General features: G+C 39.9%; 3 protein-coding genes and 1 long non-coding RNA gene across 8 annotated transcripts in view; 2 read left to right on the top strand and 2 right to left on the bottom strand.

Annotated features, from left to right (window-relative positions):
• Nucleotides 1–1,232: 1,232 nt before the first annotated feature.
• On the bottom strand, nucleotides 1,233–9,917 carry LOC117939509 (transmembrane protein 237A-like). 5 transcript variants are annotated; one of them, XM_034864924.1, is made up of 14 exons: nucleotides 9,699–9,917; nucleotides 9,364–9,399; nucleotides 7,104–7,138; nucleotides 6,982–6,995; nucleotides 6,806–6,877; nucleotides 6,421–6,549; nucleotides 6,064–6,157; nucleotides 5,203–5,360; nucleotides 4,646–4,778; nucleotides 4,265–4,456; nucleotides 3,603–3,676; nucleotides 2,878–2,965; nucleotides 1,869–1,990; nucleotides 1,233–1,476 (listed from the first exon to the last, which is right to left on the bottom strand). In XM_034864924.1, the coding sequence occupies exons 1-14, from the start codon at nucleotides 9,717–9,719 to the stop codon at nucleotides 1,412–1,414; spliced, it is 1,233 nt and encodes a 410-aa protein (XP_034720815.1). In that variant the 5' UTR covers nucleotides 9,720–9,917; the 3' UTR covers nucleotides 1,233–1,411. The 5 variants fall into 5 exon arrangements, with proteins under 5 accessions (XP_034720815.1, XP_034720817.1, XP_034720818.1 ...); XM_034864925.1 differs by having other exon boundaries at nucleotides 1,412–1,476; nucleotides 7,104–7,135; XM_034864926.1 differs by lacking the exons at nucleotides 9,364–9,399; nucleotides 9,699–9,917 and adding an exon at nucleotides 8,063–8,150 and having other exon boundaries at nucleotides 1,234–1,476; nucleotides 7,104–7,135.
• LOC117939559 lies at nucleotides 2,132–20,917 on the top strand. Its single transcript, XR_004655609.1, has 4 exons — nucleotides 2,132–2,141; nucleotides 13,451–13,455; nucleotides 20,463–20,763; nucleotides 20,813–20,917. It is a non-coding gene; the product is annotated as an uncharacterized LOC117939559 (long non-coding RNA).
• Nucleotides 10,975–20,970, bottom strand: part of mpp4b (membrane protein, palmitoylated 4b (MAGUK p55 subfamily member 4)) — a 21,098-nt gene continuing 11,102 nt past the window's right edge. Inside the window, exons 15-22 of the mRNA XM_034864855.1 lie at nucleotides 20,824–20,838; nucleotides 20,629–20,670; nucleotides 20,061–20,234; nucleotides 14,404–14,484; nucleotides 13,613–13,706; nucleotides 12,759–12,867; nucleotides 11,903–12,037; nucleotides 10,975–11,283 (exon numbers count right to left, since the gene is read on the bottom strand). Of these exons, the coding sequence (XP_034720746.1) occupies nucleotides 11,092–11,283; nucleotides 11,903–12,037; nucleotides 12,759–12,867; nucleotides 13,613–13,706; nucleotides 14,404–14,484; nucleotides 20,061–20,234; nucleotides 20,629–20,670; nucleotides 20,824–20,838 (842 nt within the window). The 3' untranslated portion in view covers nucleotides 10,975–11,091. The remainder of the gene's footprint in view (nucleotides 11,284–11,902; nucleotides 12,038–12,758; nucleotides 12,868–13,612; nucleotides 13,707–14,403; nucleotides 14,485–20,060; nucleotides 20,235–20,628; nucleotides 20,671–20,823; nucleotides 20,839–20,970) is intronic.
• On the top strand, nucleotides 16,073–19,670 carry LOC117939511 (zinc finger protein 771-like). The gene is made up of 2 exons (XM_034864930.1): nucleotides 16,073–16,347; nucleotides 18,661–19,670. Exons 1-2 carry the CDS (start codon nucleotides 16,155–16,157, stop codon nucleotides 19,644–19,646), a joined length of 1,179 nt encoding a protein of 392 aa, XP_034720821.1. The 5' UTR covers nucleotides 16,073–16,154; the 3' UTR covers nucleotides 19,647–19,670.

The raw sequence follows: 20,970 nt of genomic DNA, 5'->3' as shown, positions 1-20,970 counted from the left end.
TTGGTGCTTTCTTCTATTCTAATGTTAGTGTCCTTTTGATGTATTTTTTTCCAACACATTTTTCGAGGTTATTGTTGTTTCATGCAGACATGTCCCGAGACCTCCCTACATACAGGGTGTGTACACGTCTGAACAAGTTAAATGTAAAACTTTTTACACCTTTTAATACTTCTTCTAAATGAAATTTAAGACCAAACTTACAAAATCAAAAGGAACCTCTGGCCACCCTGTATGTCCAGAGTTGGCAATCTCAACACCCCCAATGTTAGAGCCAAAGTTACTCCCTTGAGGGCCACACTGGAAAATAAGAATCACATCAACAGACATGTTAAGTTTGTTGACATGCTTTTATTTTTTCATATAAGTCAAATATCTTTGACTGTAGTGTAGCTGCATGTCGCATTTTCCTCATTTTTGTAGCAGTTTTTCGACATTGTTTTTTTCTACATTTTGTTGCATTTCTTTTAACATAAAGCCCTACAAACTCAGCAAAAAAGTTCCTTAGCCATTTCAGAATTTAGCCAATCAAGCAAAGCAATAATCACATATTAAAAAGCAGCTACCACACGGCCGACTCCCAGCCTAAATATACAAACTACTCTGCTTCTGGAGTCATTTCTGAGTCTCAAAGTCAGAAAATCTGCCGAAATCCGCTTTGAGTGTCATATAATTACAGTTTCCCATCTTTTTGGTTTGGCACACAAATTAATGCACATAATTATTGTATCTAATGAAGATTTATGGGAGCCAAACACATCTTTGTGTACGGGGAGTGTATCGACTTCACCTGGACAAGCATTTTGTTTATGTCTCGTGTCAAACTCGAGGCACGCGGGCAAAATCTGGCACCTCAAGAGTTTGATCCGGCTTTTTGTTTTTCAAACTGTAATTGTGTGATATTCAAAGCAGAATTTGGCCGATTTGCCGACTTTGAGATCAGGAATTCCTTGATTTGATTGATTTGGTAAACTCTGTGATGAACAATGTTGGGAACAAAAGTGACAAATTTCTGAAAAAGCTAAATAACTTTCAAAAAGCAACAACAAAATGTCCAAAAACAGCTACAAAAATGCGACAAATGTCACAAAAAAAAGAGAGAAAAAAAGCAACCTGCAATAATACGGTCCAAGATATTAGACTTGTTTTATGAAAATAAAATCATATCAACAAACTAAACAGTCTGGCCCTTGATGGGCTGTGTGGCCCGTAGTAAAACTGAAATCCAATTTCTTTAGTGTGTGATAAAGACACCTTGTTGGATTTGTTGGATAAATATTTATAGTGAGCTATATTTCCACATACAAAAACAATCTACATATTCAGAGTTCACTGTTGAAAATACAGTGCAAAAATATGTGCAACATGTCAAAGCTGTACAGTGTGTCGGAGCAGGTGTGCAGATCATTTATTCTCAGGCGGTCATTTCAGATTTGTCCTCTGGTTTGGGAGGTTCTATCACCATGGCGTCCAGATACTCTGAAGAAGAAAGACAATATAATAACATTAGAAAAAATCATTTTAAAGTGGATTTTGCAGGGCTGGGTATCCCTGTGTAATGTAGAGGTTTTCGTGCGTGTCTTAGACAGCCAATCACAAACATTATTAGATCTTGGTAGAAGCATGCTGCGTGCTGATTGGATCACTGACGCTGATGGGATTTCCTCCTTAAGGCTGAATTCTGCTTTTGTGTTAAAGAGATAAACACACGCCAACGCACAAGTAGAAACTTCAGGCCACTTAATTCGGCTCCGCACGGAGCTCCGCGGAAGCATAAATCACGCTCAAGGTATTAAAATTGGGTATTTTTCAATACTCAATTTGGTCTGTGCCTTAAAAGGAATCAAATTCACCGTCCCATTCTCTCTCACCCGCAGTGTAGTCTGTTTCCGGCCGGGTGGCGATGAAGGCCCAGGCCAGCCCCACCAGCAGAGCCACCACCAGGTTGACGGTCACCCACGGGTGGAGGATCTGGTGCTCTAACCCCCGGGGCCTGGAGGAGAACAGGGGGTCCCATGTATCCAGTGGTGGTAGAAGAATTCAGATCTTTTACTTCAGTAACAGTACTAATACCACACTGTAACATTACTCTGTTACAAGTAAAAGTCCTGCTTTGAAAATGTTACTTCAGTAAAAATCTGTAAGTATCGTCAGAAAAATGTACTTAAAATATTAAAAGTACTCAATGCAGAAAAGTCCTCCCATTTTAGAAACAGTAAACAAAGAAAAGCATTGATAGTGTGAAAAAGAATGTCCCAAAAAAAGGCCAAGAGCATTAGAAAGAACTTCAAAAGTGTCAAATGCAGCATTAAAAGCGTCAAAAAAGGGTTGAAATCGAAACCTATATATTGTTGCTAGTTTACTTTATATTAAAACCTCAGATTTGATAAACTACATGTGTTTTGTGTGCAGGTATCTTAATGTGTAATGTAACTAAAGCTGTCAGATGAGTGTAGTGGAGTAAAAAGTAGAGTATTTTTCTCAGAAATGTAGCGGAGTAGAAGTACAAAGTGGCATGAAAAGACTCAATTAAAGTACAAGTACCTCAACATTTGAGCTTAAGTACAGCAATGGAGTAAATGTACTTAGTTACATTCCACCGCTGCGTGTATCCTCCTAGCCAGGCGTCACAGTAAGACAGAAACATGTCCTGTGTTGCTGCTGTCTGGTTTTTGTGTTTTTTTTTAATGTGCTTTCGTAAATTGTATTTTTTGCTGACTTGACACCTGGGAACAACAGACCGTCAACTGAAGGTTCTCAAACATCTGGCCAAAAGACTACAACACTGGCACATTTACAGAGATGTTAATGAATGTGCACTGTCCTCATTAATCAATAAATGAATGAATAAATAAAATGAAATGAGTACAGCGAGCTCACCATAACGTTGTGTTGAGGGCTGGGTACAGGTTGATGCGATCGCTGGTCATTTGCTGGCTCAGAGACAGGACCAGCGCTGAGAAATAAACTGGATGAAACCCGATGGGGGGGGGGGGGGGGGGGGGGGGGGGGGGGGGGGGGGGGGGGGGGGGGGGGAACAACGATATAACGTGCGATAAATAACCAGATGTCAAAGTGTTCTCAGTTCTCCTGCTTTCAGTGCTAAAACACAACAGCTTGTTGAATTTAAAACAAATCCTTTCCAACTTTCATTTACCGAACCTGAAATTGAATATAAAAGGCAGCACATGAAATGATATTGACGTTACATTCTTTCGACTAACAAAGAAAATCTCAGTGTTTTCCGCAATGTGTTTTTTTTTTTGTCTTTTTTGGGGGGTATTTTAGGTCTTCATTTTTTTAAGACAGCAGCAAAAAATGATGCGGAACTAAAGCTGAAACGTAGACGTTTGCTTTTTGAAATTCAATCAAATCTCTTTTGAAAATAAACCTTAACTTGTGAGGGGTTGGACGAATTGTGACTTTACCAAAGTCTTTAGGTTATTTATGATAAAAATAGTAAATAAATGTCTGAAATGACATCTCTTTTTGAGTCTGAGCGTTGTCAAACATCGCTCGGAACGCATCTTCCGTCCTCAGAGGGTCCAATGACTGTTGATTGTTATTCTCCTCTTTCAGTGATGTAAATGTTAGTGTGAACTCACAGAAGGAGGCGAGAGCCACGCGGTCCAGTCTGAGGAAGTCCTGCAGAGCCAAGGAGCCTTTGGCCAGGTCCACTCTGAGAATCCAAAAAAAAGGAGTTGCATTCCTGTTCCTACTTTTACACACAAACACAGTTTGTCCTTCACCCTCCTGTTGTCCTCGGGTCAAACTTGACCCGTTTTCAAAGTGTCAACATCTGGAAATTGGGGTGTCTTTTAACCAAATTGCCCAAAGGTAACAAAAGGGGGGGGGGAAGCGCACAGAAAACATCAAAAAATGCTACAAAACATGTTAAAAAAATGTGTTCATTTTGATATGGGAGGACAACACAAGGGTTAAAGCGATGGTTTGGAGTAATTTCACTTTAGGTTCCTTTGTACTATGACCTTGAGCCAAACACCCCCCCCCCCCCAAAGTTTTTTTTTCCTTGCTTGAACATTGGTCGAGTCAGCGCTATTAGCCAAATGGCCTTTGCAGGCGCTAATGGAACCAAGGCTGTATCTCGTAAATTACCCCAGTAATACTGCTTGGAATGGTACCATTTGGCTAGAGGTCACTGTGCAACCGACCCTAGGGTTAAATTCCTCCAAACCATGCCTTTAAGCAGCCTCACTTGACGTGAAAGGAGTTTTTTTTTTTCTTTTTTCTTTTTAATGGCCCCTACCGGTCGAAGGCGGCCACCGTGCTGATGGCCAGCAGCATGTAGAGCAGAGACTGGGACGGGTACGCCAGGCCGTGGTACTGCTCCAGCAGGTTGGACAGAGAGGTGAGGTGCTGCCCGGCTAACATGTACACCACCACGATGTTCCATATGGCGTAGCCCGCCAGGAAGCCGTGACAATATAGACCAAACAGCCTAACACCATACAAAGCAGAGGAGAGATATTAAGGGCGGGGAGATACCCCGAGGTTTCCACGAGTTTCAGTTAAGACATTTTTTAATAACACTACCTACTACCTGTCTAATTTAGGACTGAATCTGAGTCTGATGTGGCTCCGTTGGGCTGGGATTTATGGGGCGTGTTAAAAGACACGTTTCCGTTACCTGAAGCCTTTGTGCACATTCATAGAAACGTCTCTGGTGGTCCAGGGCGCCGCGGTGGGCTGGAAGTCAGTCATGTGATCCATCTGGTCGCTGGTCTTCCTCCAGTCGGAGCGCTCGGCGGCCTGGAACCGCTCTGCACGGGAACACACCACAATGACCAAATCAGCCATTTAACAGCCTCAACAAAGCCTGGAAGAATTAGGATATTATCGTCAAATTGTTTCTTTGTCCAACAGCAACTAACCGCTAACATTAGCTAAGGTGCTAAGGCGTATGACTGGTAGTTGATGAAGTTGTTTAGATGTGCCAAATTGTAATTATATAATTGATTATTGATATTTATTCATATTTAAACAGTTGGTTATAATAAAGAGGGGTTCGCACTTCTATCTGGGTCACATGACAGAGATATATAACCTAATAAATGTAGTACATTTGACTGAAAGAGACAATTATATAGTTAAAAGCAATTATTTCTGACACCAGGTGTTATAAAGCAACATTTGGGACTTGCTACAGCTCTGGACTCCACCAGGTCTTTTCCTTTGGTCACTCACTGTTCCTCTCTACGAAGACTTTCCCCACCGGCTGGCTCTGACCCTGCGGGGCCGAGAACAGGGCATGCTGGGAAATAGAGGAAGGGGTGTCGGTGATAATATCGTCCTCTTCTATGTCCAACTCATCGGGAAGCTGAGAGTCAGCGACTTTAGGCTTCCTGAAATAACAAGAATTAAGGTTATGGAGGAAAATGCAGCACATATGATACGTCTTGCTGTCATTTCTTTTCAAACGTTTTATCTTTAATCAACTCTTTTGCTCTTTTTTATGATTCTGTAATTTATCACGACGCAAAAGTCAATGTCAATGTATTTTGTCATGTTTCCTTTGGTTTGGTATCATTTTACCAAAGTATTTGCAGCCGGACACATGCAAAAAAATAAAATAAGATAAGTAACTCGCAATAGGGCTGGGCGATATAGGAGAAAATCAAATATCATGATATTTCAGACCAAATACCTCGATATCTATAGCGCAACGATATTGTAGTCTTGACTATTGGTGCTTTCAGCGAATGTTTACACAACGAGATTTTTGATACATTACCATCAGTAATGTGGATATAATGTGTAAGTGGGTAAATGCCAATAATAGAACAGTTATAACAGTCTGGTAAGATCAGGAAATGATGCAGCCTTTAAAACCAGGAAAAAACATCACTTATGCCATATTACGATATCTAAAATCTAAGACGATATATAGTCTCATATCTCGACGATATTGATAAGATATCTCATATTCCCAGCTCTAACTCACAACCAGGTGTTTATAAAATTACAGCATGACTAACAGGATAGCCCATATGACGGAAACCTTTTTGTCTAACTTTACCACTACTACTACTACTATTTATCTTTTACCTTTTCTTCTTGGTTCTTTTGACCACTTCTTCTCCATCCGTGGTTTGATCGGCTGCATCTCCGTTCACCAGGTCGGCTTGGTCATCGTCAAGTTCTGAAACCAGAAAGATACACGTCTGTAACCCCTTATTTATAAAGAATGGTCCGCTACAGCAGCCTTGGAATCCATCCATTCATTAAAGTGATAACATATAGTGATAGTCATTCAGTATAATGAATTAGGTATGACATATTTTAAATAAGCATTCAGCTGTTGGGGAGCGCAGAATGAATCTCAGTGTGGAAGAAAATAAAGTCTTATCGTATCGAAATAAAATGCAAAAAAGCAGCGTTTCTAGGCCAACTCTTAGTCTTCACCTATAGGGGTAGTTTTCTTTTTCCTCTTCCTCCTCTGAGGCGGAGCGTCCGTCGTGGGTTCAGGGGAAAGTTGCTCTCCAAACTCGGATTCCCTGCGGCTGTCCAGGCCTCCCATTTTCATCCCGTGATCTAAACAGGAAGGAATGAAAAGACGTTTGGCTTTTTACATTAAAACGCTCCATTAAAATGTATTTTCTGGGCTTTTTGAATTAGGAGACTGAAGGGTTTTTTTTCTCCAAATGGAATCCACACAAATAAAAGAAAGTGGGGTTGACTGTCAGTTTAAGTCTGCGAAATGACCCTTTAAGGTCTGAAAAACAAATCCCTGCAACACGGCCATTGTAGATGCTGCACAGATGCAAAAATGTGTTAATGTGTTACGTACCGTCAATATCATCGTCTCCATTCGTCTCCTTTCTCGACTTCTTCTTCTTGTGTTTTGGCGCCGGTACTTCTCCTGCACATGAGTCATAAACACATCACTCAAATCAAGAGCTTCAGTTAAAAAATATGAGACGTATGCATCACATTTTGTTCCATGTGTTGTAAATCCACACTCACCAGCTGGGTCTGGACTTCAGGTTTTCAACATGTCCGACAAAAAGAGAGAAGAAGTTTTGGTTGGACTTGTACAGCATACGTACTGTAGATAGAGATTTATGTACATATACACATTTACCTACCTTGGCATTGTGGGAAGGGATCGCTGTCCACGCTTCTGGAGACAAACGAGAAGCACGGGTCAAGTTTGGTACATTTCCGAAATAATTTTGAAAAAAAAAAAATGTAAATGTACGTAGTGGAAAAAAGTGATTTTTTTTTAAACAATTAAAAAAAAAAAAATTATTCCTTCTGTGATTTAACAGGCTTTCAGCCAGTTGAATTTAAAACTTTGCAGGTGGAAAGTGAGGATTTACTCACGCTACTGAAATTGAGTTTTTTTTTTGTTATTTTTTTTTTTTAAGCAGTTTTTCAAATCTGTGACTAAACTTTTAATTTAGCATGTTTCGTTTGAAGTACTGTACTTTGCGACACTGTTAGGGGGTAAAAAAGAAAAGTGAATAAAAAAAAAAGCCCTTGAACGTTGTTTTGTATCCGTCAACAAATCCAAGTGTCTTTGATCTAATTAAATCGGTATAATAAATGTAAATAGATACTATTTATATACAATATATTTTAAAAACGTATGAATTTCACTTTTTAGATTTAAATATTTGTCAATGAAAATGAGAATAATGATACAAAAATGATCATTCCCGCCAATATAGTGAATCATATTGCAATATCAGTCAAAATAATCACATGACATAATTTCCTCATATCGTGCAGCCCTACCCAATGTTAAAAAGAAACATTTGCTACGAATACGTTTTAAAAGAGATACCTGACTTATAACTTTTGCTTAAGGAGCTTTTTGTACTAGTATTTCTCCTTGTATTTGATCTATCATTTCTCCACGAGCATAACAAAGCTGACACTTAGCAGTCAGTTAAATTGGATTGAGACCGTCCAATCAAAGGCAGCGTAAACACATTAACAAAATGAGCTCTCCTGTGACCCGAGGATCCCAGATCCAAACTCTGTGGGTCCCCGTTAGAACGCTTCCAGACAGAAAAGACAAGTCGAGATGAAGAGACCTTACCGTCGTCTTTCCTGCCATTCCACACAAGAATCAAGTCAGAGTGGAAAGCAGCTATGTAACAACCTGGCTGACCCGGTTAAACCCCCCACTAAATCGGTATTACATCCACCAGGACTGGGGATTACTCAGGGCACAGGTCAGACCACGCAACACTTTTTTCAACTCCCTGTACGTGAGAGGAATGTGTCCATCTGTGGAATCTGGTTTCATTTTTCCAAAGATGCTTGGTTGATATAAACACCTACAGTTCAGGGTCCAGCCACTTTAAGGTTTATTAGGTGCACCATCGAGCTGTTTTTTTACACAAACAGACACACACACACACACACACACACACACACACACGTACGCACTTAATCCGAATGGGAAATATTTCAAGTTTAAAAAAAGAAACCAAGAAAAGCTCTTATCAGTAGGGAGATTATAGGTTAACACCTGTTTGATTCTGTTATCTTCTTTCATTTATCCCTATTTATTTTACTATATATTTGATTTCATGTGTTTTGTTTCTAAAATTCTGGATGTTTACATTGTTCTGATATATGCATTTTGCTTTAAAATATCTGTTCATTGGTGTTACTTTTCAAGATTCTGTTAGGTGAAAAATTAGCATTTAAAAAATATGTATTTCTTTTGGTGACGCATGGTTTCAGTCAGAGGTGTCATCTTCCAGCTTCTATGTTTTTGAATTTTTTCTTTTGCCTATTTGGTGCAAATCCATAAAGTTTCACAAAAGATGTGATTCTGAGTTTTTCATCGACAGCCTGTCTTCATCAATTCATCTTATGCGCCTTTTCATGGACTTCACCGAGTGCTTTAAATTCTCCAAAAACATTCCTTTCTACTCAATTTTTGGACAAACCTCTTCTCAATTAACCAATCAATTGCTGAGCTTTAAAATGTCCAAACTTTTTAAATAATACTGCTTATAACAGAGAAAAACAGAGATTCTAAAACTCAAATTGTGCTGAAATTAGTTTAATAAACTGCAAAACAATCTATTCTACAGTTTAGTTTATTTTCCGTGCTTTTCTCAGTATCATATAACTATAATTTGAGTGGCTGGTTTTTTAGCTATAAGCAGGGTATACATAGTCCCAGTAACTGTGTACATATGATTATATATAGAATACCTTTCAATTTAATTTGTTTGTATTTATTTTATGTTAAATACCTTTAATTCTTAAATTTACTTATGTAATGTCATTATAATGTAAGGACAGGAAAATTACTGCCTTGTATTTTTTTTTTTAAGTAGCAGTAAAGCACACAATGACAAAACATGACAATAGTGGACTAACCTGTGGTAGAGGCGGGAGCTCCCTGGGTTGCATTTTCTATAACGAAAAAACATAAAGTCATATTTACAAGTACTAGTTAGAAATACCACAATTGTCGTCAAAATAGCACTAGATGCTAGCGCGAAAACGTTAGCTAACTAACTAACTAGCGAGCTAGCTAACGTTACTGTAAAGGCTGCCACTTTAACGCTAGCAGTTAGCTAACGCTAGCTACCGTTACTGTAAAGGCTACCACTTTAACGCTAGCAGTTAGCTAGCTACCGTTACTGTAAAGGCTACCACTTTAAGGCTAGCAGTTAGCTAGCTAGCGTTATTTGTGAAAACAAATACGTTACCTTTGAGCCTTCCGTATCCATTTCTGCTTGAGACGTGCCTTTGAATTCACATCCAGTTAAATCATCTTTAGTTGACAATTAAATGTTAACGGCCACAGCCGTAAAAACGTAAATAAACTGCTACTTTTTATGATTATTTCATTGTTTATGTTCTGCAAGTGGAGAGCGTCTACCCGGATGCATTTACGCGTAGCACACAAGACTTCCTTGACCGTATCTTCAAGATAAAAGCTCCATCAAATGCAAGCAAAACCATAGAGAGTTTAAGAAAACGAGCAAAACGGATGATACTTGACATAAATGGCTCAATAAATTGCTTTTAGAAGTGGTTTATTAATGTCACAAACAGGTGCAAGCATTGGAATATCACGGCTTTACTTTTACTTTCACATATTATAACATTGTTTTAATAAGGACACAAAGTGCAATTTTTGTACCAAACAGCTGTTGTTGTTATTATCGTTTAGTACCATACATTTTTTGCATGCAAGGTCACATTTTAGGCTACAGCAAACCACAATAGAAATGACACATATTTAGAATGAAAAACCAAACCACTTCACTTTCTAGTATGTAAACATCAAATGAAAAAATATCACATTCTTCTATGTGGGAAGAAGGGCAAGAAGTCCGTCATCTGTTATGCTCCAAAAAAAGTACAGAAGGAGGTGCACTTACGTTGTTTAAACTAGAAGTTAACAATTCCAGGATTTCATCTTTGGGCTCCAGCTCTATCTTTATCTTTAGAGACTTTATATCCAGATCAACACTGGTGGAAGAAGGTGGAAAAAGTATTTAGATCCTTTACTTATGTAAAAGTACTAATACCACACTGTAAAAAATACTTTGTGACAAGTAAAAGTCCTGCTACTTAAGTAAACGTCTGTAAGTATCATCTGAAAAATGTAGTTAAAGTATCATAAGTAAAAGTAGCCAATTCGGAAAAAAATGAGAAAACAAAAAGCATAAAAAAGGATCCAACCAGCTGTGTGTTTAATGGTCTCATCATCTCAGCTGGACCGGTAGGCCGTTATATTGTTGCTAGGTTACTTTATAATAAAACATCACATTTTCCAAACTACATGTGTTTTGTGTGCAGAAATCCTAATGTGTAAAGTAACTAAAGCTGTCAGATGAATGTAGTAGAGTAAAAAGAAGAATATTTGTCTCTGAGATGTAGCAGAGTAGAAGTAGAAAGTGGTGTGAAAAGACTCAATTAATGTACAAGTACCTCATCGTTTGGACTGAAGTACAGTCCTATTTCTCTCTCTGCCCTACCTCCCTGGAGCATGAACACTCATTTCTTATGTTAAGATTTACAGCGAGGGATCTGTCAAATAAAAAGAAAAAGGAGCTGCTGCCATGATAATACTGGGTCCCATTCTTCCTGGCCTTAGGACTCAGCGGGGGGGCGTATCCAGCTGGCGGGGACCCACTGCGGCTCGTCCTGCGCCTTCCTGGCTGCTGCCAGCAGCTGGACACAGGAATCCTGTCGGTCGTCGTTGACGATCACATGGTCGAAGAACTGACAGAAGTTGGACTCCATTTTGCGGGCGGCTTCTTCCATCTCCTGGAAGTCTTCGTCCTGTCGGAGGAAACCAACGCCAGAAGTGATTATTCAGCTTAAAGTCATTATTCTACCTTTAAGACACAGAGACAGAAGTTATCTTTTAGGATTACATTGTTGGTATTTTAGCCTCTGTACATGGGGCTCTCATTCTACCAGGTGAGCTACCCAGACACCCCATTACTGTCTTTGTTTGGGTATTGTTTTATGATCAGATTATTTATTTAGTATACAAAGTAAAACCAGGCTTAAAGAGAGCAGTGAGTTGCAACCATACAGTAGATATTAAAAAAGGTTTTATATCTAATGTTGAAACCTCACGGAGCTAATGGCTTACAATATCATTTGTCAAGAAGAATGGCTATTATATTTTCTGCAGTAACAAATATAATGCCTTTGTATATGTATAGAGCCACAATATATTTTATATATTTTTTTAAAGCAACAAAACAAAAAATGAGTGTTTTTCATGGTTGAGGGAAAAACAACACAAGGGTTAAAACAGATGAAAGTAATAAAAAAATGAAAAAGGGGCACGTCACGGGAGACAGAGGCAAATCCCTCATGTTTGAATTTTTAGTTTTGGGCTGTTTTGCTTCCATAACATGTCTTCTTTCAGACTACTGGAGATGTTTACTTTGAACGGCCGGTCGACGTAGTAGTTGGTGATGATGTACGAGTCCCGCCGGGTCTCCTTGAGGCGCTCCGGCGCCGGCGGCTTCACGTAGATGACGTAGGCCCGCAGCTCGTGGCTCCGCACCGCCTGGATGGACTAAACCCAGAGATGGAAACACTCCAATCAAAACTTCTTGTTGTGTATCGTTTTATCACTCTTGTAGTGAAATGTATTGTAGTGGGTACACTGTACTGTATAATATGTACTGTATATAGGAAGTTTTGAGCATCAATGACTTCGTTTCCCGTATTCGGATACATTTTTATGCACCAATTTACAGCGTAATAACCTTTATTTAGCCTATTTGAAGAAGAAACTAACAGATGACAATTCAATTTATATAAAAACATAATTAAAGTGTGTTGTTGCGTACCATTAGGCTTTTTAAAGCGGGTATATGGAAATCCTGGCGCTTTCCTAGTAGGTATACTGCTTATACCTGCGTATCAGGTAGACTACATCACTACGTTTTATTAATTCCCATATGGTGACACATATTCTTCTCTACTTCTCTTATACTATCTGTACCGTTATGTGTCTACTAAAGCCACAGTGCATATTTTCTGCTGCCCCAGTGAGGACTGACAGTAATAACAACACTGAGTAAATGGATTTACTGTGAAAGTGAAAGTACTAATACCACACTGTAAAGAATGATCTGTTACAAGTTAAAGTCCTGCATTGAAAATGTAACTTAAGTAAAAGTCTGTAGGCCGTTATACTGTAACTCAACATTTGGACTGAAGTAGAGTACTGGAGTAAATGGAGTAAATGTACTCAGTGACGTCCCACCGCTGGACATCACTGTGGTTCTTACGTTGGGCTCGATGTCGATGACGCAGATCTTCCCGCTGTTTAAAACCTCCCTCACGGACGCGATGCTTGTGCCGTACAGATTCCCTTTGTACTCCCCGTACTCCAAAAACCTGCGGGACATTATTGTTTTTTTACTCACACAAACAGTAAATGACTACAACTTGATGCTTAGATATAGTGGATATATCTTGACAGTTGTATGAGTTGGGATACACACAGTCACAGCTTATTATAATTTCTGTGGGTGTAAATTTCACACTTTTGATAGAAATTGGTATCAATTAGGAGACACTACAGGCGTAATCATCATTTTTCAATTTTGAGTTTTGGGCCTTTTTTTCTTATTTCAAACTACTGAAAAAAAACATCCAAAGATGGATATATTCCTTGAAGGATAAGGGCATCGAGTCTGACAGAAACACTTGTCTAGAGCGGTGTTTATCATAGCAGGTCCCAGGTTGAGACCCTGGCCTGTCCAAAGAGACGAGATGTTCTTTTTCAGCTAAGGTAGAATGACTGGTGAAGAAAGGTGACACACGTAGGACAGATTCAGAAAGACGTAATAGATCCAACTGTCTGCCTGGGATCCATTGGTTGTTGTGTTTAAGATTAAACTGTTTTCCAAACCGGGGGATGGGATATAAAGAAGTGTATTAATGATTGTATTCACACAGAACTCTTGTTACTCTGTAGCTGATGTGTGCATTGTGAGAGCTGTTCTTGTTCTTGACAATTAAACTTTCACCAAAGACTAAACTCTGATTCAGTTTGCAGCTGGTCTTCATTCTGTTTCAACAGCGTCTCACTTCCAGATAAATTCCTCCCTCGCCGTACCACGAACTTCCCCCACAGTACCTGTTGTTATACGCCATGTTGTCGAAGACTTCTCGGCTGGTGAAGTGATATTCCCGGCCAGACTCCTCGTATGCTTTTGGTGGTCTCGTGGTGTCTGTTTGATAAGAACAAATATGAATATGGGGTTATTGTTTCTCTTTGGGATCAACGTACAAACTGATCACCCAATCAAAGGCAAAAAACGCTGAAATATGGGTCATTTATAGAGCTCCCACAATCCTAAATTATTGCTGTACAATTAATCGTCTCCGATATCACTGCGATAAACAATATTATTGTCTCTTTCAGTCAAATGGTTTACTGCTTTTTATCATAAAACATGTTATGTCGTTATTTTTTTATTTTTATTTTTCTCTTACTGGGTGAGCTAGGGTCAAATCCCAACAACTAACAGTTTAAGAAATAATAAAAATATATAGTTTGACCAATAATGACTTATATAATTTGAATTTGGCATATCTAAACAACATTAAGAATTTACCGTCGTACGCCTTAGCACCTTGACTAATATTAGCAATTAATTAAAAAAAAAGTAAATTATTCAAAATAGAAATTACTATCAGAAAACTGTGTAATAATTGGGTTACACTTTATTGTAAGGTGCTTGTAGTAAGCTGTAACAAGTAGTTAATAAGACACTAATAAGACTCATAAGACATGAGTGAATAAATTCATATCATTAATTAGATTTTATGAAGGTTTATTCTAGAGTGATTATAAATGTCTTATTTCTTACTGGCAGCTTTATAAGCACTAAGTAGAAACTCTGCTGGACTGCGATGTGTACTTACGAGGTACAGGTCCCTGGAAGATGTTGGGGTTCATTTCAATTAAGCGCCTCCTAAGTTTATTGACGCCCACACTGGACGGACCTGAGAAAAGAAGACATGGCGAGTGAGAGAGTGATGGTGATTATCTTTAAAGCGAGTAGAGGCGTAGATGGAGAAAAACGGTGTCCTCAAAGAAATGTGCGGAACTAATCTTTAAAAGATTAGTCTCTGCACTCCTAAGGTAGAATGACGGCGACAGCCATCTGACGCGTTAACCAGATGTACAGGGACAGCAACTGGCACCAGGGAGTCTGAAGAAATGAGATCAAGTGTTTTGTTTAGGTTCAAAGTGGTTTTCCAGACATGATAGGGGTTTTGTGTTTCTGTTGGGGCAGGAGAGAATATAAGGAGTGGTCCGATGTTACAGGGGCACCAGAATGTGTGGTGTCACCTTGTTACTCTGTTGCCTTGTGAACTGCCATTCTCGTCATTTTGTTTGATTGTTCTCTCGAGAAAATAATTAAACTCTTTCACCGAATATCTAAACTTTTAATCCAGTCTTCAGCCTGTCTTTATTTTTGTTTCAACAAGGTCTCTTCTTCATTACACAAACTCCTCCCTCGCTGAACAGAAACTTCCACAACACCCCAAAGAAATAAAATGCATGGAAAGGCCATTGAAATTGAACTGTTTGGTGTGGCCATTTTAAATTGGTACACAACAACATGGCGATTGTTGTTAGATGTCTTAAAGAAAAAGAAAGAAAGAAAAAGAAAGACAATGTGAGGCTAGGCACGTAAGCCTGACTCTTACACAACCCTTGATTTCAGGGTACTACTTCTGCTTCTTTTCATAAACAAATTGGCCTGGCCTTCAACCTTCAAAGATAATTTTAGTCCCCACAGATTTTTATATCTGTAACAATAAATGTTTTATTCAAAAAGATACATTTTCTTTCAACAATGGGTTGATGATATTTAGTTTAGTTTATTCAGTCTAAAATAACGTTACTCACACTAAACAGCTAAATTGGGACTTTACAGTAATGATCAAGACAAGTATTTAGTGATTGTATTTTAAATGAGCACAAGTTAAGTACAACTGACGTAACTGCTATTTTATATTTTTTCGGTTATTTTCAGTTTTGAGGGTCTTTTACATGCTGTCTTAGCTAGTGGTCATCCTAATTAGCTGTAAGCTAAACTAACATTAGCTTTCCGGTGGAGGCTTATGTCACTCCCCGAGTGCAGATTTGAGTTGCGCATGCGTCCCTTTGCGACAAGTATCACACAAGATGCTAACAAGAGAATTCTGTAATGTTGACACAGTAAACATGAACCTACTTAACGCTAACGAAGTTGGTTCACTGCTGGCTACAAGTTAGCATCAAACACAACAAGGTTTTCAGTTGAATGGCGGTTTGAGCTAACGTTAGCAATCAAACAGTCATAGATAGCTAAAACGTTTTTGAAACGATTCCAATCTTCTGTTATTGTTTCTAATGAGAAAAGTGTATTATTTCTTGTATTTAGCAAATTTTAGTATGACTTTATGTCGTAAACCGTTTAAATCTGAGTACGCGCAACTCACATCTGCAGTCGGCCAGAGCCGGTCTGACTCGACTCTCCTCGGGTATGACACGTTATGCTGTAAACCGTTTACATCTGAGCATGCGCGACTCAAATCGGCACCCGCCTCACATTGGGCAGTAACAGGCGTCTAGCAAAAAAGTGCATTAGCACTTAGCAGAGTTGTGCTGAGAAAGAGGTAAAATGTGTGAAGTCCAGATGCTGAGAGCGTTGGTGGAGCTGCGACTAACTGCGGCTGCTGAAGAGATATTTGGGCTGTTTGAAAGAACGATAGCAGAGTACAAGGAGGAACTTTGTCGTTCAAAAGAGGAGAACATGCGACACCGGGAACTACTGGACACGGTTTTCAACCCTCAGCCTCCGTTACACAAAGCAGGTTTGTTCGTTAAACATTCAGTAGATCTTCTCAGTGACGATAGGACGTGTGTACATACGCATTTGTTCAGAAGCTCTGTTTGAATCTAGGTTATTAACGGACCGTCACCAAAACCACCAGACTCCATGTAAATAAACCGGGATTTAATCATCGTAAAACACACACAAAGTGGACAAAAAACGAAAAATCTAAACTAAAATTTCGTTTAGGTTCGTCTTTACACTGTTCCAAGAATCATCAGTCTGGTTTGGTTGATTATAAACAGTCAATTTATACATTTACATGTGGAAATATGCTGGCTCTATACTCGCTAGAAGTAGTGATTATTTACATGGAGTCTGGTGGGTTTAGTGTTGGGGATTTTGAGGATATTATCTAAAACCTAGATTACCCGTAACATTTCTTTTTAGCAACAGTTTGCCTACTTCGCATTCGGTTATCAAAAGCATCATATATCTTACAATTTGGGCTGTCCCAAATGATTATTATTAAACAATTAATCTAACGATCAATTTTTCAATAATCGATTATTTTCCCATCGCTCAATTATTAACAATTTACACAAAACAAATTTCACTAAAGTTCAAATCTCTTTATTAAACTTATTTAACACTACACTGTTAAAGTAAAATTAATTTGTTGTGCAACCTGAAGCCAGATGTAGGCGATCAACCCAACAACAAAATAAAGTCACATTAAGGAGGAATATAAAAACTTAAAGTAAACAAAGCAAGTGCAAAAAGAGTAGCCTGTATTTGCCTTTTTTAAAGTGCCCATATTCTGCTCATTTTCAGGTTCGTAATTGTATTTTGAGGTTGGACCACAATAGGTTTCCATGGTTTCTGCTAGCTTGTGTGGAGTGAAGTTCAAATAGAGTTCGCATGTGTTTTCATTTGAGTAATGATGTATGTTTCTATCCTTACCTCTTCTTTACTATGTATGGCTAAGACCTTGCAAAACAGGAACACCATATCTGAGTTTCAGTGTCCGTGTGCGGACATAGGCTGCACACTTTGCAGCTCCAGACACAATTTATCTTTCATTGTAACTTCCTTTGCTCATGCAATTTGATTTGTGATTTGCATTATACATTTAAGCTAAAAGGCAAAAGCACTATTTCAACATAAATGAAGACATGTTGGTCATGCATTAAGTTTGTTGTTTGTTGCATTAAGTTGTTTTGCAATGCTTCCGTTTTTATAATATAATATACATTTTGTTATAACCCAGATCTACAAATGTGTCAGAAGCAGAATTGATGATGTTAGAGACACTTCCTGTCTTTTGTTTCAGTCCCTCTTTTACAGCCAACTGCTCTTTTGCTTTGTCCCGAACTGAGGGTCATAAACTCTCAGTAACATTCCGACTGAATGACAAAGAATAAGCACATAGACACATCACTGTGGTCTAGAGACCCCACCCTTTGTGGATAAGACCAGGGGTCCAAGAGCCAAACAAAGGAATCGCTCTCTGGAGGGGTGGTGCTCGTATGCGGGTCCAGTCCCTTGGTATAGCTGGAGTCTTCAAAGGAGGCAAAGAAAGTGTTAAGCTGGTCTGGGGGAGAGGGGTCAGTTGAGCTGGGGTTAATGTTGCTCTGTTTGTAGTCAGTACCTGTAGTCAGGGTTGTGTCCATTGAAGTTGTCCTCAATGCGTTGTTTGTATTTCCGCTTTGCAGATGTGATGCCTCCGTGTAGGTCGGTCCTGGCCCTCCTGTACTCCTCCCTGTCCCCTGATCTCAGTGCTGTGTCTAAGGCCCTGAGCAGCTCCCTCACCCTGTTGTTAAAACCAGGGCTTCTGGTTGGGGAGCACTTCTGCAGTCCAGATCTGCACTTTTTACCAGAGGTTTGGCCCTGCCGATGATGGGCTTGTAGGCTGGTGTCAGGACCCGGGATTTATGTTCAGGCGATCCAAGATGAGGCGAACACTGGATTTTTATAGGCTCTGGGAACATTTGTATACACCTGGTCCAGTATTTTGTTATTCCTCGTTTTAATGTACACATTCTTGTAAAATTTGGGAAGAACAATCCGCAAATTATTTGTGTTGACACGGATATAATGTTAGTGTCTCTTCTCTGGTCTCTCTGCCAGAGAGTTTTGGATAAGAATAAAATCTGTTTTAGCCTGATGACATATCGCACACAGGAGGGCCATAATATGTCAGCCAACAGCCTTTCAACAGTTTTCCAAGGCTGAAGAGAAAGGCTGGTAGTGTAGATGTAACTGACTGAACAACCAGTATTTCTTTATAACGGTCACAATCCAGGTTATACGATACAGTTCCACAACATTTCTCTGTATGTTTCTCCTGCAGATGTTGAGCAGCTGTCGGTGGTTAAAGAAGAGGTTCCCCCCGAGCAACAGAAGTGTAGCTTCAGTGTGGACCAGCAGGAGCAAGAGCCCCCCCCACACATTAAAGAGGAACTGTGCTGCGGTCAGGAGGGTGAGCAGCTTCAAGGGCTGGAGGAGGCTGATATCACCAAGTTCCCGTTCACTCCTGTCCCTGTGAAGCGTGAAGATGATGAAGAGGAAGCTCAGTCCTCACAGCTTCATCAAAGACAAACTCAACACATGGAAAGAGAAGCTGATGGAGAGGACTGTGGAGGACCAGAACCGGCAAGAAGCTCACATCCACATTTACAACCAGAGACTGAAGACCTGACAGAAGACTCGTCTGATCCTGAGACTGATGACAGTGCTGATTGGAGGAAGACCAGCGATCCTCAGTCAGCTTTAAACTCTCTGAAACATGATTCAGGACGTAAGAAACCATTCAGCTGCTCTGAGTGTGGCAACACATTTGGCTTCAAGTCGAGCCTGAAGAGACACATGAGAACTCACACAGGAGAGAAGCCTTTTAGCTGCTCTGAGTGTGGCAAGAGATTTGGCATCAAGGCACACCTGAAGAAACACATGAGAACTCACACAGCAGAGAAGCCTTTCAGCTGCTCAGTCTGTATGAAATCTTTTACACAAAGTGGAAATTTACAGTCACACATGACCGTCCACACAGGAGAGAAACGATTTAGCTGCCGTGTTTGTAACATGAGATTCACCCGGCGTTCTGGCGTCAAAACCCATAAATGTGTTGGTCCGAGGGAAAGAGAAGCTGATGGAGAGGACTGTGGAGGACCAGAACCGGCCAGGAGCTCACATTCACGTTTACAGCCAGAGACTGAAGACCAGACTGGAGACTCGTCTGATCCTGAGACTGATGACAGTGCTGATTGGAGGGAGACCAGAGATCCAGCTTTAAACTCTCTGAAACATGATTCAACATGTAAGAAACCATTCAGCTGAACCGAGTGTGGCAACACATTTGGCTTCAAGTCACGCCTGAAGAGACACATGAGAACTCACACAGGAGAGAAGTCTTTCAGCTGCTCGGTCTGTATAAAATCTTTTAACGAGAGTGGAAGTTTACAATCACACAGGAGAGTAAGGGAGAGGAAAGGAGAGTGACTCATTCAGCGGCTGGCTCTCTGCCTCTCTACCTCAGCGACTCGCCGAAAGTCGGCTTATACTGAAGTTTATGCGTTACCATGGTAATGGTACAGACATAAATGGCTGCCGCGGATACCTACTAGTTTAAATAACAAGAAAAAAACACCCCAATTGACAGCTTCTACACTGTACAACTTAACCAATCACACGCACGCTTAAGCCTTATAATGGTATGTTGTGCAGCCATGGTTAAAAGCAGCATTACTGTACCTAAGAGGGCGATGAGGCGGTGTGCGTCCTCCGGGTGGCGCTGGTAGCGCACCACCTCCTCGTAGGGGCAGTTGAGGGCGTCGTAGCAGCTGCTGGGGCAGCGGGTGCAGCAGGACGTTCGGATGGTGCTGTGAAAACGCCGCCGACACAGACGCATGCTGCGCCTGAAGCCCGCTGCGACCAAATCAAAAGTTAATGAGAAATGATCAATAATATGTGAATGAAAGGAAGTATTCAGATCCTTTAGGTAAGTAAAAGTATTAATTTCACATTGTAGGAATACTGTTACAAGTAAAAGTCCTGCATTGAAAATGTTTAAGTAAACGTATGTAAGTATCATCAGAAAAATTAGTTGAAGTCTTAAAAGTAAAGAAGTCTCCTCCCATTGTAGAAAGGGTAAAGGAATGTAGTGGAGTAAAAAAGTAGTATATATCTCTCGGAGATGTAGAGGAGTAGAAGCAGAAAGTGGCATAAAAGGAAAAGACTCAAGTAAAGTACATTTACCTCAACATTCGGACTTATGTACAGTACTGGAGTAGTTACATGCCACTGCTGATTTAAGACTTACCTAAATAGATCCCTTCTACGTTGCTGCTGAAGTCATCCTCCTCTGGTTAAAGAGAAGCAGAGTGGAACAGATGTGGAGGTGAGTTCACCCACAAATTGATCGTTGATCACGTAATTGGTCCTCTGTACTTTGAAAGTACTCCACAGTCAGATAAAAAAAAAAATTTAAAATACAAACATTGGAGGTATTCCTCACCTTCTCGGAGCTCCTCTGACATGTCCCCGTTAGACAGCAGGACGGTTTGCAAAAGAAACAGAACAAATGCTTCAGATGGAGGACAAAGACGGAGTAGTCACAATCCAAGCAAGACTGAACAGAGATCTTCAATGGGGGGGGGGGGGG

This window comes from Etheostoma cragini, chromosome 24, assembly GCF_013103735.1.
Source record: "Etheostoma cragini isolate CJK2018 chromosome 24, CSU_Ecrag_1.0, whole genome shotgun sequence".
Lineage (NCBI taxonomy): Eukaryota > Metazoa > Chordata > Actinopteri > Perciformes > Percidae > Etheostoma > Etheostoma cragini.
Note: the sequence above shows the minus strand (reverse complement) of the source record. Positions and strands in the feature narration are given on the sequence as shown.

Bases quoted from the DNA above. Each gene is read 5' to 3' on its own strand.
- LOC117939509 (XM_034864924.1), bottom strand. From the start codon at position 9,719: ATGGATACGGAAGGCTCAAAG. The intron at 3,677-4,264 runs GTAGGGGCCATT...TTGGATTCTCAG, and splicing joins ACGGTGGCCGCCTTCGACCG to AGTGGACCTGGCCAAAGGCT. The intron at 2,966-3,602 runs GTGAGTTCACAC...GGTTTCATCCAG, and splicing joins CGTGGCTCTCGCCTCCTTCT to TTTATTTCTCAGCGCTGGTC.
- LOC117939511 (XM_034864930.1), top strand. From the start codon at position 16,155: ATGTGTGAAGTCCAGATGCTGAGAGCGTTGGTGGAGCTGCGACTAACT. The intron at 16,348-18,660 runs GTTTGTTCGTTA...TTTCTCCTGCAG, and splicing joins GCCTCCGTTACACAAAGCAG to ATGTTGAGCAGCTGTCGGTG.